This window comes from Vulpes lagopus, chromosome 21 (genome assembly GCF_018345385.1).
Source record: "Vulpes lagopus strain Blue_001 chromosome 21, ASM1834538v1, whole genome shotgun sequence".
Classification (NCBI taxonomy): Eukaryota; Metazoa; Chordata; class Mammalia; order Carnivora; family Canidae; genus Vulpes; species Vulpes lagopus.
The window spans coordinates 2808933-2826665 of NC_054844.1; the positions used below are offsets into that span (position 1 = coordinate 2808933).

The window sequence follows — 17733 nt, forward strand, 5'->3', positions numbered from 1 at the left end:
GCTTTTTAAATATATGCTTCTTTAAAATAGTTGCCTGAGAGCAAAAATCTCCTGTATAAGGAATAAATACAATTTCAAAAAGTGAAGGGATGGGACGCCTCAGTGGCTTAGCGGTTGAGCTTCCGCCTTTGGCTCAGAGCATGATCCTGGAGTCCCAGGATCCAGTCCTGCATTAGGCTTCCTGTATGGAGCCTACTTCTCCCTCTGCCTATGTCGCTGCCTTTCTCTCTCTGTCTCTCATGAATAAATAAATCAAGAGAAGAGAAGAGAAGAGAAGAGAAGAGAAGAGAAGAGAAGAGAAGAGAAGAGAGAAGGAGAGAGAGAGAGAGAGAAAGAGAGAGAAAGAAAGAGAGAGAGAGAGAGAGAGAGAGAGAGAGAGAAAGAGAGAAAGAAAGAAAGAAGAAAGAAAGAAAGAAAGAAAGAAAGAAAGAAAGAAAGAAAGAAAGAAAGAAAGGAAAGTGAAGGGATGAGATCTGTTCCAGGCATTTGGGTGGAGATAAAGTGAGAAGAGACAGAGAGAGGACTAAAACAAAGGTAAAGGAGCACTGGCCTCTGTGTGGACGTCTGAACATCAGCATAGAATTATTTGCAACCACTTTGACTAGTATCCTCAAATCACTGCCTTATTTAAAAGAATCAAAATTGGCATAACAAGGGAATCACTCATGATTTCAGGCAATAATTAAAAGTGAGGAAGTTAACTGTTTTATTCATAAAGTATTAGGTAGACAAAGATAGCCCAACCTTGGTCAAGGCCTCTAAGCTACTTCTGTTCTAGCTCCTTCAAATCTTGTTTAACTTCCCAAAACTTTAAATCTTTTCAAAATGGTTGCTTCTACTATAGAAACACTTATAAAAGAAAACAAAAAAGAGAGAAATAAGTTTGTAATTACTATAACGGTTTGAATGCTTTGGGTGGCAAATTATAAAAAATCTTGTTTCAAAATAGCTTAAACTGTAAGAAAATGTACTTTTTAACGTAACAGGAAGTCTGGTTTCAGGAATACTTCCAAAATGAGTTCAAGAATACTCCCAAATTGGGCAGCCCTGGTGGCTCAGTGGTTTAGCGCTGCCTCCAGCCCAGGGCGGGATCCCAAAGACCCAGGATTGAGTCCCATGTCAGGCTTCCTGCATGGAGCCTGCTTCTCCCCCTGCCTGTGTCTCTGCCTCTGTCTCTCTGTGTCTTTCATGAATAAATAAATAAAATCTTTTTTAAAAAAAAGAAAAGAATACTCCCAAATTGAAGATGACACAAACAAATGAAAACACATATTATGCTCATGGCCTGGAAGAATATTGTTAAAATGTCCATGCTATCCAAAGCAATCTACATTCAATGCAATTTTTATCAAAATACCAATATGTTTTGCACAGAACTAGAACAATCCTAAAATTTTTAATAAAACACAAAAGACTCTCAATAGCAAAAGTAATCAAGAAAGAAGAAGAAAGCTGGAAGTATCACAATTTCAGATTTTAAACTATACTACAAAGTAATCAAAACAGTATGGAACTGGAACAAAACAGACACATAGATCAATGAAACAGGACAAAGAGCCATGAAATAAATGCACACTTACACAGTCAGTCTACAACAAAGGAGGCAAGAATATACAATGAGGAAAAGACAGTCTCTTCAGGAAGTGGTGTTGGGAACACTAAACAGCTACATACAGAAGAATAAAACCAGACTACTTTCTATCATTATATGTTTTTAAAAACTCACAAAACTCCTAGAAGAAACCATAAGCAATAAATACTCAGACATCAGTTTTAGCAATATTTTCTGGCTCGGACTCCTCAAAGTTAACAAAAGTGAAAAAAAAAAAAACAAACTATTGAGTCTACACCAAATCAAAGAGCTTTTACATAGCAAAGAAAACCATCAACAAAATGAAAAGGCAACTTACTGAATAGGAGAAGATATATGCAAAAGATATATCTGATAAGGGTTAATATCCAAAACATATAAAGAATTCATACAACTGAACAACAAACAACTAAAAAATGGGCAGAGGATAGAACAGATTTCCAAAGAAGACATAAAGATGGCCAATTGACAAAAGATGCTCAAAACAATGAATTATCAAGGAAAAGCAAATCAAAACCATAGTTGAGATATTACCTCACATCAGTCAGAATGTCCAATATCAAAAAAGGCAAGAAATAACAAGTATTGGTAAAGATGTGGAGAAAAGAGAACCCTGGGGGCACTGCTGGTGGGAATGTAAACTGGTGCAGCCACTAAGGAAAACAGTATGGAGGTTCCTCAAAAAATTAAAAATAGAAATTCTGTAAGACCCGGTAATCAAGGTTCACCCAAAGAAAGCAAAGACACAAATTCAGAAAGATATATGCATCCCGTGTTTACTGCAGCATTATATATAATAGCCAAGATATGGAAGCTAGCTAAGTGCCCACTGATGGATAAAGAAGATGCGGTATACATTTATAATGGAATATCACTCATTCATAAAAAATTTTAAAAAAAGAATGAAATTGTTGCCATTTGGGACAACTGGATGGACCTAGATGCTAAATGAGGTAAGTCAAACAAACAAAAAAGACAAATGCCAGAATAAAAACCATAACAAATACCAAAAACAAAATAAACGAAAACAGAAATAGACTCATAAATACAGAGAACAAACTGGTGGTTGTCAGAAAGGAGGGGAAAGGAGGAATAGGTGAAAGGGTAGAAAAGGGTACAAACGTCCAGCATAAATGAATTAGGTCATGGGGATGAAACGTATAGAGAATATAGTCAGCAATGTTATAACTTTGTACGACAGATGGTCACCACACTTATTGTGGTGAGCATTTCATAATGTATATAAATGTCAAACCATTATGTTGTCTACCTGAAACTAATATATTATTGTATGTCAACTCTACTTCAATTAAAATATATATACAAAATAACCCAAAATGAATTCATAGATACAGAAAACAGACAAGCGGTTGCCAGAAGCATGGGTTGAGGGGGTGTGGAATGGGTGAAAGCTGTCAAAAGGTATACATTTCCTGGGATGTAATGCTGAGCATAGTGATTCTAATTAACAATACTGTAAGATATATCTGAAAGTTACTAAGAGAATATATCTTTAAAGTTCTTATCAGGTGAAAAAATATTTCTGTAACTGTGTATGGTAACAGATATTAACTACAGTATAGTGTTGATCATTTTGCAACCTACACAAATACTGAATCATTATGTTGCATACCTGAAATTAATATAATGTCATATGCCAATTATATCTCAAAAAAACCCAATTTGTTTAATTAAAAAAATTTTTACATAACTATTGAAGTCTGAAAAGATATTAAATCAGAATTCTTTCAGCTTACATTACTCTTCTCTCAATATTTTAAACATTATGCCAAAGATAAGCCTCTTAGAAACTCTACTATGATCATTTTAGAAGCGAAATTCTTAACTACCATGTTTCTGAGCTAATCTAAATTGATCTACTTATAGAAGGATAGGTAAAGCTCTAGGGTTTTTTTGTTTTTGTTTTTGTTCTTCCTTAAATTGATCTATGAAGACTCCAAAAATCACCACGTAATAACTTTTTAAAATGTCAGCTTGGCTGGGCTAAAGTGCTCAGTTACGTAACCAAACTCTAATTTAGATGTTGCTATGAAGGTATTTTGTTGATATAATTAAATCCTCTAATCCATTTAAGTAAAGGAGAGATTATCCCAGATAATCAGAGTGGGCATAACTGAATCCTCTGGAACGCCTCTAAAAGCAGGCTGAGGTTTCCCCAGGAGGGAAAAAAAAACTCTGCCTGTGGACTTGGCAGAATTTTTGCCTGTACCCATGAAATTTCTACCCTGGTGATCTTCTCTTCCTGTCAGCTAGACATCCTGATTTCAGACTTCTTTTGTCAGTCCCCCACAATCATGCAAAACAACTCCTTGTAATAAATTTCTGAAGAGATACAGATACATATACATACATATATATCTCCTACTTCTTCTGCCTCTTTGGTTGCACTCCCAAATTACATACACTTCAGTATAAAATATGAATCCAGAAGTAGTACTTCTTACATTTAATTGGGAAAAAATTTAAATGTGCAGACATATGGATGGGCTTATATAATCCTTTTAAAATCTGCAATAAGTCAGTGATAAACAATGGTACAACACTAAATCATCTAACAGGAGCTCCTATTGTTCTACAAGAGCAATGCAAAGGACTAATCATTTGTATCTAGATCACAAAGAATAGGTCTGCAAATTCTTTATGAATTCTTTAAACCTTTTAACGTTGGAGATCCTTATATAAGAAGCACTAGGACATACACAAAGACTACTACGAATTTTTTCTAGTACAATGATCATAACAGTCCACTTTTTTCTCTTTCTTTTTTTTTTTTTTTTTCATTTGGAAGGTTGCTGAACACCCTTTAAAGATGAATTCTGTATCCTGAGTAATGGGGTGGCACTACCATCATACTAGTTAAGGGGCTACTACCTAAAGGGCATTTCAGCATTAGAGCCACATACAAGATGGTCTAGAAACAAAGATGAAGACAATCATAATCAACAATATCAGAATCTTACCAGAGAGAACACACACTTTTTCCACACAATAAGGTACCCAAGAGGTGCATTTCAACTTGACACATACCGGCTGTTCTTTAATTCTGATCAAGCAAAATTCCCCGCAAGCCTCAGCAGTAGCAAGAGCAGCAGTAGCAATTCAGTCTAGTACAGAACTGTAGCCTTACATAACACTCACTTTCCCAGGAAGTCCCAAACAAACCCCCCTGATGGTGTAGGGACAGAAACCTGGCGTGGAAGGTACAGATTGCGGGATACTGGCTTTCTGAGAAACAGCATGGCCAAGAGGGGACACACACAGAAACACACAGAGACCAAAACCCCAATGGATTAGGACCATGGTAAGACAAATCAAAAGAAAGGTGACAAAATTCAAATGATAAATTATGGGGAGACAGACACCCACACACAGGAAATAGTGGAATGGCAACACAAGAAGCAAATGGTTAGTAAAAAACACAGCAGCCACACACATGCACCTCAGTAGTACATATGGGAACAAAAGGCACAATATAATCTTAACTGTCATTAACTATTATTCATATCTTAAATAGTATAGCTGGTCAACAAATTACAAAGCAGATAGCAAAATGGAGTTTTAAACTTTCTCCTTTTTGGTAGCCAAGAAACTTTGTGCCAAATCCTAAAACAAAATTACAATGCTACTGGCCAGAGGCTAAAACTGTAGAGTGCTTTTCAACCTTCTCAGTTAACATTCCATGGAAAGAATAGATCCCTTACAACTTTTTCAAAAATGTGAGAAATACAGTAGTTAATAAAAGCAATTGGTTGTGCTTTGGGTATCATATATAGATTTAATCCCATTTCTAAGTCACAACCAACTCAAGAAATCAGTAGTAGGTCCAAAAATGAATTGAGAAGTTTTTCAAACAAACTGCCTGGAATGACAAGCAATAATTTCAATGAAGACTTCTAATATAAGAAAACAAACTAAAAAATGAAACTTGATCAAGGAATTTCTCTTCTAAAATATTAAAATATTTGGCAGGAAGTCACTAAGTCATCAAAAGTATTACATTTTAAAACTTCTACAGCACTGCCGCTGATTTCAGGCCAACACAAATGCAGAAATGCATGTGTTCATGTGAATATGCAAGTGTGTCTGTGTGCATGCGTGCACGCATGTGCGTGCTAGAGGGAAAACTGAAGCACAAACATGAGAAAAGGCATACAAAAATACAATAATCTAATCTTGAGATTGGTAGTTTCTTAGGTCTAACCTAAAGAAGTCTATCCATTCATCTTATCCAGAACCAGAAAATACTGTTCATATGAACTCTGTTCGAGTTCATATCAAAGTAAGAGCAATCTAGTATGTGGTCAGTCTACATTATTCACACTTTCACTATAGTGAAGAAAACCTGTGAGGGTTAGACTTCCTTGTTTTAGTTTCTTGCAATCAAAATTCTATGGGTACAGAAAAGGAGAAAAATCAATTCCAGAGGGGAGTATCAAGTCTACTTGTCACCCCAAAATTTTAAACTTAATAAACTTATGAAAGTCATCTCATATCTCCTAATCTTCAAGAACATAAAAATAAAATTTTCCTAGGAATCAGCTCCAAGGAACCACATAGGCTAATGATTTCATTCTGTCACTGTTGTCTCTGATTATTTAAAAGAATATAGGTAATTGATGAAGTTCTACTAGAACTACTTCAATGTACTTGTAAATTATGTTAAATACATGCTCTAAAAGAAGAGGTCAAAAAACATATACATAATATTTAGTATAAAACATTCTAATTTTTAAAAAAATGGCAGAAAATTCCAATAGAGTCGTCTGGCTACATCTGTAAACACAGCTCATTTTATAGAATTCAAAGTCAGAGACCCATAATAATTATAACCAAGTCTCTTAAATTATCCCCACAATGTCCCTTCTTCTAAATTTGACCTGTGCGATGTAACAGCCTGCTTCTCCACAATACAAAGTGTGTAAAGTCTAAAAATTCATAGCCAAAAGGAGCATCGGGCTCAATGAAAAAGGTCTTAGCCAATGAAAAAACATTACCTCCTTGAAGTTGAGGTTCATTTGCTCTGTAGATAATAAGTAATTAGAGAGCAAGTAGCTATTTGTACCCTCCTGATTAGCTAGTAGAAAGCTTTAATTTCTCCACTGATGAATACTTTCTCACTTTCCAATCAATGATGTTGATGTCCACAGCTTCCTAATACATCCCCATTCTATGCTGCCTTTCAAATGTTACAGCAATGCATTTACAATGACTTAGAATAAAAAGTCTATTAAAAAAATAACATAAGCATTCTAGAATCTAAATCCCAAAAAGCAGATACACTAAACAAGTATGCCCCCAAAAGTATACAGCTTTAAAACCATACTTTAACCTTTCTAACATAGTAAGTCCACCATTCAGCTATCCTATCCTTACCTTTCCAACTCTGCAATCTTCTTATCTTTGTCATTCTTCTCATTTTCCACCTCCTTCAAGATTTCCAAGAGACGGTCAACTTCTGCCTGGGCCTTGCTAGATTCATCTTTGTACCTGGAAATCTCTCTCTCCAATTGCTGTATTCGGTCACTCATCTCTGGACTGGCTCTGGCTTCCAATGTTGCCTCATGTGCCTACAAAGAAAAGTGTTCAAATTCTATCAGATACATATACTGGCAGTGGGCAAATCATGTCCAAAGGACTATCTATATTTCAAATTAAATAGATCATTATCAAATATGTACTAGCTAGTCTTTAATTTATGAAGTTTTTCTCTACTTAAATATTACATAGACAAAACATTAGTAATAAAATGAGAAAAGTTATCATGGATTTCAAACGGATTTGTGTTTAGATGTATAACTCTGAATATCAGGCCAAAAATCATCATATAACAAGACATGTTTTTCTGAGTCTGAGACATACAAACAAGCCATGAGACTATTATTGATCTACTATTGATCTCCTCAATCTTTCTAAAAAAGGCATCACCAGAAATTCACTGCTCCTGTTACTATAATGCTGAAGTATGCTGAATGCCAATGTACTTGCCAATGCTGAAATCAATTCCCACTTGATCCTTCCCTTCCCTTTTCTTATATACTGCTTTACCAAGCATGTATGAATCACATGACCTGGAGCAGACAATCATATAGATATGACAAATGTGACGCCATAAAAAAGAAGGTAGGTTATGGGACACCTGGGTGGCTCCGTCAGTTAAGCAGCTAACTCTTGGCTTCAGCTCAGATTGTGATCTCAGGGTCATGAGATTAAGACCCACATCCAGGTCCACACTCAGCATGGAATCAGCTTAAGATTCTCTCCCTCTGCCACTCCTCCACTCTCTCTCAATCTCTCTAATAACTAACTAAATCTTAAAGAAAAGAAAAGAAAAGAAAAAAGAAAAGAAAAGAAAAGAAAAGAAAAGAAAAGAAAAGAAAAGAAAAGAAAAGAAAAGAAATTGGGCTAAGAAAATGGCTATTCGCACATAGGTACCTTCCTAAGATAAGGATTCAGTATTTTACAAGATACAAAGTCAGAAATCAACAATCCCATTTAGAACCAGGAAAAAATTTTTATTCAGATTCCTGTTGCAAGGTGGCTCAGTGGTTGAGCGTCTACCTTTGGCTCAGGTTGTGATCCCGGGGTCCCGGATCAAGTCCCACATCGGACTCCCTGCAGGGAGCCTGCTTCTCCCTCTGCCTGTGTCTCTGCCTCTCTCATAAATAAACAAATAGATAAACAAACAAACAAATAAATAAACCTTTAAAAAAAAAGAATACTGTTGCAAATGTAACTAATACCTTCAATGTATTCTGGAATGCAAAGCAATTTCAATAATTAAAAACTATCAAGTCTTCAATTTTCCTCCTGAATCTCTAAAACCATGCACGTATAATGTATTTAAAGAGAAGGCAGAGGTGAAGATGTTTTATTTTCCTTTATTTAACAGACAATACTACTACTTAGTTCTTTAAAATGGTTTGAAAAACATTAAAGGAGTAAATATATATTATTAGGAAATATTTCAGAAAGCTCTGATGCAAAATGCCTAGAGTACAAGAGAAATGTTTCCATAAACTGAGCTAAAAATTTAAAGCTGAACTTCTAAGATTAAGACTTTTACAAACATCTTTTGTTTCAGGTTTAATCAATTATGAAAATCCAGTTAATAATAGTGGCCTTTAAAAAAGATTTCACTGGCAGATATGTATTTTAATGTATTAGCAAAATTCTAACCTAAACTGGTATGGTTAACAGCCATAACAAAGTAAAATCAAGAGGAAAGAGAGCAAGCAACCTGGAATGAATTAACTCATTAAGAATAAAAAACAAGGGAAAAGCAGTGGAAATGCAGACACTTTCCAATGCTAGGCGGGGGGGGGAGGGTTGATCTCACAAAACCTTTTCCACTTTGGATGCACCCCAATATACTTTAGAAAGGAGTAAAATTTTTTTCAAAGTATAGAGTTCCTACTTGAGGAAGGGAGAGACAAGGTCAAGTGCATTCACTTTCTACAGAGTAGTAAAAAAACCACTCATACAAAATAAAGAAAAAACACCAACCAGAGCTTTATGGCACTACTCTGTCACATCATTTACTGGTTTGAATGAGTGAGTTAACACTATTTCAGGATCCTGAAGAGAGAAGAGACAGGAAGAAGGAAAAAAGGTAGAAGGAAATGGTATAAGAAGAGAAGAAAGAAAAAGAAAAGTAAAAGAACAAAAAATGTAATTTTTTAAAACTTGCAATAAAAAAAAATTTCTCCAGAAGGGAGACCAAAAAAAAAAAAAAAAGAATTTAGCACTTTTTACAATTTCAGTAATTCAGAAGTTGAATTTGAATGTTTTCCTTAAGAATTCTGAGATTAGGGGGATCCCTGGGTGGCGCAGCGGTTTGGCGCCTGCCTTTGGCCCAGGGCGCGATCCTGGAGACCCGGGATCGAATCCCACATCGGGCTCCCGGTGCATGGAGCCTGCTTCTCCCTCTGCCTGTGTCTCTGCCTCTCTCTCTCTCTCTGTGTGGCTGTCATAAATAAATAAAAATTTTAAAAAAATATTAAAAAAAAAAAAAAAGAATTCTGAGATTATAATCTCATGCTTAAAATACAAAATATGGAAAATCATGTACAGGGTATAAATTCATAAGCTAGAAGTATTTCTGTTCCATTTCTATTCTGTTGTATTTTTTTGCTGGCACCCTAACTGTTTTTTTTTTTTCTTTTTTTTTTTTTTTTTTTTTACCCTAACTGTTTTTTGATGATATAGCTTTGTAATACAACTTTAAGTCCAGAATTGTGATGCCTCCAGCTTTGCTTTTCTTTTTCAAGATTACTTTGGCTATTCAGGGTATTCTGTGGTTCCATACAAATTTTAGGATTGCTTGTTCTAGCTCTATGAAAAATGCTGGTGGTATTTTTTTTTTTTAATATTTTACACTTCTTTATTTAAGAGAGAGGCTGGGTGGGGGGCGAGGGGGGGCGGTGCATGGGGAAAGAGCAGAAGCAGAGGCAAAAGCAGGCTCTTGCTGAGCAGAGTCTGACTTGGGGCTCTATCCCAGGACCCTGAAATCATGACCTGAGCTGAAGGCAGAGGCTTAAGTGACTGAGTCACCCATGCTGGTGGTATTGTGACAGACCCTGCATTAAATGTATTGATTGCTTTGGGTAGTATAGACATTTTAATAGTGTTTGTTCTTCCAATCCATAAGCAATAGTGTCTTTTCATTTCTTTGTGTCTCCTTCATTTTCTTTCATCAGTGTTATTTTATCGTTCTTAGAGTACGAGTCTTTTACCTCGTTGGTTAGGTTAATTCCTAGGCCAATTGCTTTTGGTACAACTGTGCTGCTTCATTATTAGTATATAAAAATGCAATGAATTTCTCAACATTTATATTGTATCCTTGTGACTTTACTGAATTCGTTGATCAGTTCTAGCAGTTTTTTTCATGGAGTCTTTGGGGTTTTCTATACAAAGTATCACATCTGCAAATATTGAGAGTTTGTCTTTTTCCTTGCCAATCTGGATGCCTTCTAGTTCTTTTTGTTGTCTGATTGCTGACAATTGTTAAACTGTTAAATAACTGTGGTGAGAGGAGACATCCCTGTAATGTTCCTGACCATAGAGGAAAAGCTCTCAGTTTTTCTCCAATGAAGATGACATTAGTTGTGGGTTTTTTGTATATGGCCTTTATTATGTTGAGGTATATGCCCTCTAGACCTACTTTGTTGAGGGTTTTTATCATGAATGGATGTTATACTTTATCAAATGCTTTCTCTCCATCTACTGAAATGATCATATGGTTCTTTTCTATTATTAATGTGGTGTATCACATTGATTGATTTGTGAATACTGAACCACTGCTGCAACCCAGGAATAAATTCTACTTGACTGTGATAAATGATAAATGATTTTTTTAAAATATATTGTTGTGTTCAGTTTGCTATTATTTTATTAAGAATTTCTGCAGTCATATTCATCAGGGATCTTGGCTTGCAGTTCTCTTTTTTAATGGAGTCTTTATCTAGTTTTGGTATCAGGGTAATGCTGGCCTCATAAATGAATTTGGAAGTTTTCCTCCCTTTTCTATTTTTTAGAATAGTTTGAGAAGAAAAAAAAGAAATAACAAGTATGGTGGGGATGTACAGAAAAGTGAACAATTATACACTGTTAGTGGGAATGAATTTGATATAGACACTACAGAAAACAGTATGAAGTTTCCTCAAAAATTTAAAAATCGAAGTACCATACAATTCAGGAACTCTGCTTCAGGGTATATATCCAAAGGAAACAAAATCACTATTTCGAAAAGACTTTCTGTACCCCCATACTCACTGTAGTATTATTTATAGTAGCCAAGACAGGAATCAACCTAAGTGTCCATTGATGTATGAATGAATAAAAAAGTCATACAGAATAGAATACTATTTACCCATTTAAAAAAAAAGAAGAAATTCCTTCCATTTGTAACAATATGGATGAAGCTTGAGGGCATTATGCAAAATTAAATATGTCAGACAGAGAACAAGAAATACTATATGATCTCACCTATATGTGAAATATAAAAAACTGAACTCAGACCAACACAAAACAAATGGCTGGTTGCCAAGAGCAGAGAGAAGTGTGTGTGAAATGGGCAAAAGTGGTCAAAGAGTACAAACTTCCAATTATAAGATGAGTAAGTTCTCAGAATATACTACATAGTATGGTGACTAGGGTTAAGTATCGTTTTGTATGTTTGAAAATTGTTGAGAAGTAGGTTTTAAAAGTGCCCACAGATAGGGCAGCCCTGGTGGCACAGCGGTTTGGTGCCGCCTGCAGCCTGGGGTGTGATCCTGGAGACCCGGGATCAAGTCCCACATCAGGCTCCCTGCATGGAGCCTGCTTCTCCCTCTCCCTGTGTCTCTGCCTCTCTCTCTGTGTCTATGAATAAATAAATAAAATCTTTAAAAAAAAAAAATTCCCACAAATAAAAAAACAAAGTGTATCCACATAAAAAAGTAAACAAAAATAAACCTACAAATACACTATAAAACAAAGCAAAAAAATGCTAATATAGAAAACAAAGACAACAAAAGCCTAGACCTAATAAACTACTAAGAATTAAAACTGTAACAAGTAACAAACCGAAATACCATCTGACAGTATTTGGTTTTATTTATTTATTTACTTTAAATACAACTGACATATAACATTATATTAGTTCCAGGTGTACACCATAATGATTTGACATATGTATAGTTACTGTAAAATGATCATAATATATCTAATTAATATCTATTACTACAAAATTACAAATAATTTTCTTCTTGTGATAAGAACTTTTAAGATCTATTCTCTTAGCAATTTTCAAATGTATGATAAAGTAATATTAACTATAGTCACCATGCTGTACATTATATCCCAGGACTTATTTTATAACTGGAAATTTTTACCTTTTGACTCCCTTTGCTCATTTCACCTGCTAACCACCACACTCCCCACCCTCTCTGGCAACCACCAATCTGTTCACTGTATCTATGGGTTCAGGTTTTTATTTTTGTTTTTATAATCCACACATAAGTGAGATCATATGGTATTTGTCTTTCTCTATTTCAATGCCCTGTTTTTAAAATGTAATAATGCTAGAGAAGTATTTTATGTCATTTACTAGAATGAGATAAAATCTGAAGTAAAATATTTAACAATTGTTATAAATCTTATTACGTCTTATTGCTTAACTTTTATTTCAATCTTACATTAGGAAATACATTTTCATTTATTCTAGGATATATTTTAAAGTCAAAGGTTTTTTTCTTCTTTCTTGAGAAGTAATTTCCAATATAAATTAATGAGTTTAAAAACATTCAATAATATAAAATACTCAAATTCACTTGACATCTAGAACTAAAAAAGCTATATAAGACATGTACATTGGTGGCGCCTGGGTGGCTCAGTCACATGAGCCTCCAACTCTTCATTTCAACTCAAGTCCTGATTTCAGGGTCCTGAAAAAGAGCCCCACATCAGCTGTGAGTCTGTTTATCTCCCTTTGTCCCTCCACCCCATTCACACACATGCACGCTCATGTTCTCTCATTTTCTCTCTCTCTCTCTTTCTCTCTGAAATAAATAGCCATGTATATTGTTAATTCAGACCTCTGTGATATACTCTCAAATTCCTTGGGATAAAAAAAAAAAAAAAAAAAATTCCTTGGGATAGACAACCTATTGATTCCATAAATATTTATGTGTTAATAAAACTAAAGCTGATTCCCAAATATAGGCAAAACTGTTTTTTTTTATTTTAGGTTTTAGATGTTATTCTAAACAGCAAAATTCACATATGTATCTTCACAAAACAAGAATGCATAGGTCTGTTCCAAATGGAAAACTGCTATAACTTCAGCTCCAACATGTAAAAAGTCTGGAAATCATGACCCATTCTTAAAACAAGAACAAGTTAAACTGAAAATCAACTACTTTTCTTGGACCTATCGGAGAACTGAGGTCAAAAGGCAAATTACAACTCCAAAATGAAGAGACACAGACAAATCCAGAGAGTCACAGTTGAGATCTACCCACCTGGAGCAAAGCTGTTGGGAAAAACACTTCAATGGTGACTTTGAGGAGTTACTAGAGGCTGAATGTGGACAAACATGAAAGTGAAAAAGTATTAGAAGCTGCAGTTTTGAGCAGACCCACCTTACTTTCACAGGCTTTCCCCTGAGGAACCCCACCAGATTCTGAAAGTGAAGAACTGACAAAAACCCCCTTGTGGTTCTTGCAAGGGTGGGAGGCGAGGGTAGTAATTGTGAAATATGCCCAAAGTATACTCTCCCCAAAGGCAGATTCTCCAGGAATAAATATTTTAACAGAATTTTATCCCACCTGACAGATAGGGATTTCTCCCATTCTAGTCACTGCTAGCTAAGGGGGAAAGCCTTTGTGAAGATCACAGCCAAGGACACAGGCTCATAAAAGATCAAGACTTAATCACTAGACTATAGAAAGTTTATCTTCGCTCACACCTTACTACCACACCAATAGGGCTCCAGTAAAATAACAAAGGATAACAGCTGAAAAAGCTACAGGATGCAGACTCTCTCTGAAGAGAAAAACCCAAAGTCAACATAGAACACTAGAGGAATTTGAAGCCTCTGGCACCTACAGCTACAGCAAACATTAAATACAGCTCAACTTCTAGCCAGATTAAAACCTCACATATACACCTATTTACCTGCTATCTGATACGACATATCTGGCTTTCAACAAAAAAATTACAAAGTATGCTAAAAAGCAAGAAAAGACACAGTCTGAAGAGAAGAAGAGACATAGCAAGCATCAAAATTAGACTCAGATATCTGACATTGATGTTGGAATTAGTCAGGGAATTTAAAATAACTGATTAATATTTAAGGTCCCTAATGGGAAAAGTAGACAATATCCAAGAACAGATGGGTGATATAGTCAGAGAGGTGGACATTCTAAGAGAGAATCAAAAGGAAATTCTAGGTGTAAAAAACATGTAAGAATAATTAATACTTAAAAAAATAATTAATGCTTTTGATGGATTCATTAATAGACCAGATGTGGCTGAAGAAATAATCAGTAAGCTTAAAGACAGGTCAATAGAAACTTAACAAAATGGGGGCACTTGGGTGAGCATCTGCCTTTGGCTCAGGTCATGATCTCAGGGTTCTGAGATCAAGCCCCACATCGGGCTCCCTGCTCAGCAAGGAGTCTGCTTCTCCCTCTCCCTCTGCCCCTTTCCTCTCTGCTTGTGCTCTCTCTCTCCCACACCAAAATAAATAAATAAAATCTTTAAAAAAAAAACTTCCCAAAATGAAAAGAGAAAAAAAATAATAAAAAGAACAGTACAGAACATGGAGCAATTTCAAAAGGTGCAACATACATATAATTGGAATACCAACAGGAAAGGAAAGGAGAAGAAATATTATAAGTAATAATGGCTGAAAATTTTCCAATGTTAATGATACACACCAAATCAAGGAGCTCAGAACACCAGGAAATACAAATTTTAAACACCCATACATAGGCACATCATATTAAAACTATAGAAAATGAAAGACAAAGAGAAAAGTTTAAGGGAAGCCAGAGGGGAAAAAACACCTTACCTATAGAATAATGTTAAGAACTACAGTAACTTCTCATCAGAAATCACAAAAGAAGACAGCTGAGTAAAACATTTAAAGCGTTACAGAGAAAATAATCTCATCAATCTAGAAATCCATACCCAGTGTTATTATCTTTCAAAAGTGAACAAGAAATAAAGACTTTAATCTTAAACAAAAACTGAGAAATTCATAGCCAGGAGACCTACCCTGCAAAAATATATTAAAAGAAGTTCTTCAGTGGGCACCTGAGCAGTTCAGTCAATTAAGCATACAACTTTTGATTTCAGCTCAGGTCATGATCTCAGGGATGTGAGACCGAACCACATGCTGGGAGTGGAGCCTGCTTCAGATTCTGTCTCTCATCTGCCCCTCCCACCTGCCCCTGCTCATGCTCTCTCTTAACAAAAAAAAAAAGAAAAAGAAAAAGTTCTTCAGGCAGAAGCAAATTATATAGGTCAGAAATTCACATTTACATAAAGAGAACTAGAAAAGGAATGAAGCTACAATTACATCTTTTATTATTCTTCTTCACTTAAAAGATAACACTTTAAAGTAATAACAGTAATGTACTGGGTGATTATCAGATATGGATAAGTGAAATGAATGATAACAATGTCATCAGGGAAGAGAGGAAGGAATTGGGAGGATTCTGTTGTATGGTACCTGCATGATACATAAAGTGGGATAACATTTTTTGAAAGTGAATTTAGTTTAAAAATACTTACTACATGATTTTTTGATATGACACCAAAAGCACAGGCAACAAAAGCAAAAACAGGTAGACTACATCAAACTAAAAAGCTTCTATACAACAAAGAAAATTATCAACAAAATGAAAAGGCAACCTACAGAATAGATGGCAATATTTGTAAACCTTATAGCTAACAACAGATTAATATTCAAAATATGTAAGGAATCACACAACTTGATAGCACAAACACAAATAATCCTATTAAAACAGGGAAAGGACCTGAATAGATACTCTTCCAAAGAAGACACACACATTGAAGTGTTTTTCCCAACAGCTACACGAAAAGAAGCTCAACATCACTAACCATCAAGGAAATGCAAATCAAAACCACCTTGAGATAACAACTAACCCCTGTTAGAACGGCAATTATCAAAAAGACTAGAAATAAGAGTTGGCAGGAGTATAGAGATGAGGGAGCCTTTTTATCCTGCTGGTGGGAATGCAAATTCAAACAGCCATTATGGTAAACAGTAAGATGCTTCCTCAGAAATTCTTACATGGAGCTACTATATGATCCAGCAATCTCATTCCTGGATATACATCCAAAAGAAATGAAATCAGTATTTTAAAGAGATGTCTACACTCTCATGTTCATTGCAGCATTATTCACAAGACCCAATATATGGAAAGAATCAAACTGTCCAACAACAGATGAATGGATAAAGGAAATATGATGTGTATGTGTGTCTGTGTATACTGAAATTATTAATCACAAAAAGAAAGGAAATCTTGCCATTTGTGACAACATGGATGAACATGGAGTACATTATGCTAAGTGAAACAAGCTAGAAACAGAAAGATAAATACTGTAAGATCTCACTTATATGCAGAATCTAAAACAGCTGAACTTAGAATGGTGGGTGTCAAGGGCTGGAGGGTGGAGAAATGAAGAGATGCTAATCAAAGGAAGGGTATAAACTTTCAGTTATATAAGATGAATAAGCTCTGGGGATTAACATAGATAGTGACCACACTTAATAATACTATCCTGTATACTTGAAATTTGCTGAAAGAGTATATTTTAAAAAGTGCTCTCACCACAAAAAAATAAAATGGTAATTATGAGAGGTAATGAATGTGCTAACTAGCTTGACTGTGGTAATCATTCCACAATGTATACACAAATCATCATCTTGTACCCCTTAAATATATACAATTATTACTTGTTAATTATATCTCAATAAAATTGGGGAGACAAGTAAAAAATGTATACAGCAAACTCTAAGGCAATTACTTGAAAACTATAACAAATACAACTGATATGCTAAAAGGAACGAGAAAATGGAATTACATAAAATGCTCAATTAAAAGAGGGGAGAAAAAAAAAAAAAAAGAGGGGAGAAAAAGCAAAACACAGATGAAACATGGAAAACTACAGTAACAACCTCCTTTTTGGATTTAGGTGTTGAAGGCAATATATAGGAAAACATCAGTAATGAATTAAAATGAAAGAAACAAAAATCCAGAATGAAACAAGGGAAAATATGAAGAGCAAAATGTCCATTAGTAAAACAGGTAATTGAAATAACAGTAGAGGAAAGCCCTCAACCTCCTCTACCCAAAGATAACTTTATTTTTTCTCATAAACCTAAATATAAAGCCCAAGATAGAAGAGAGTATGTAACAAAGAGATCAAAAATAAGGGGTGCCTGTGTGGCTCAGTCAGTTAAGTGTCTGGTCTCCAGCTAAGGTCATGATCTTGGGGTACTGGGATTGAGCCCTGCATTGGGATTCCTGCTCAGCAGAGACCCTGCTGCTTCTCCCTCTCCCTCCACTGCTCCCCCTGCTTGTGCACATGTTCACGCGTATATGCTCATG

General features: G+C 35.2%; 1 protein-coding gene across 11 annotated transcripts in view; it reads right to left on the reverse strand.

Moving 5' to 3' along the window:
- The window catches only part of ERC1 (ELKS/RAB6-interacting/CAST family member 1), a 549485-nt gene that overhangs the window by 347811 nt on the left and 183941 nt on the right, over window positions 1-17733 (reverse strand). For all 11 annotated transcript variants that reach the window (XM_041736575.1, XM_041736573.1, XM_041736571.1 and 8 more), the window contains one exon: window positions 6986-7179. In XM_041736575.1, the coding sequence (XP_041592509.1) occupies window positions 6986-7179 (194 nt within the window). The remainder of the gene's footprint in view (window positions 1-6985; window positions 7180-17733) is intronic.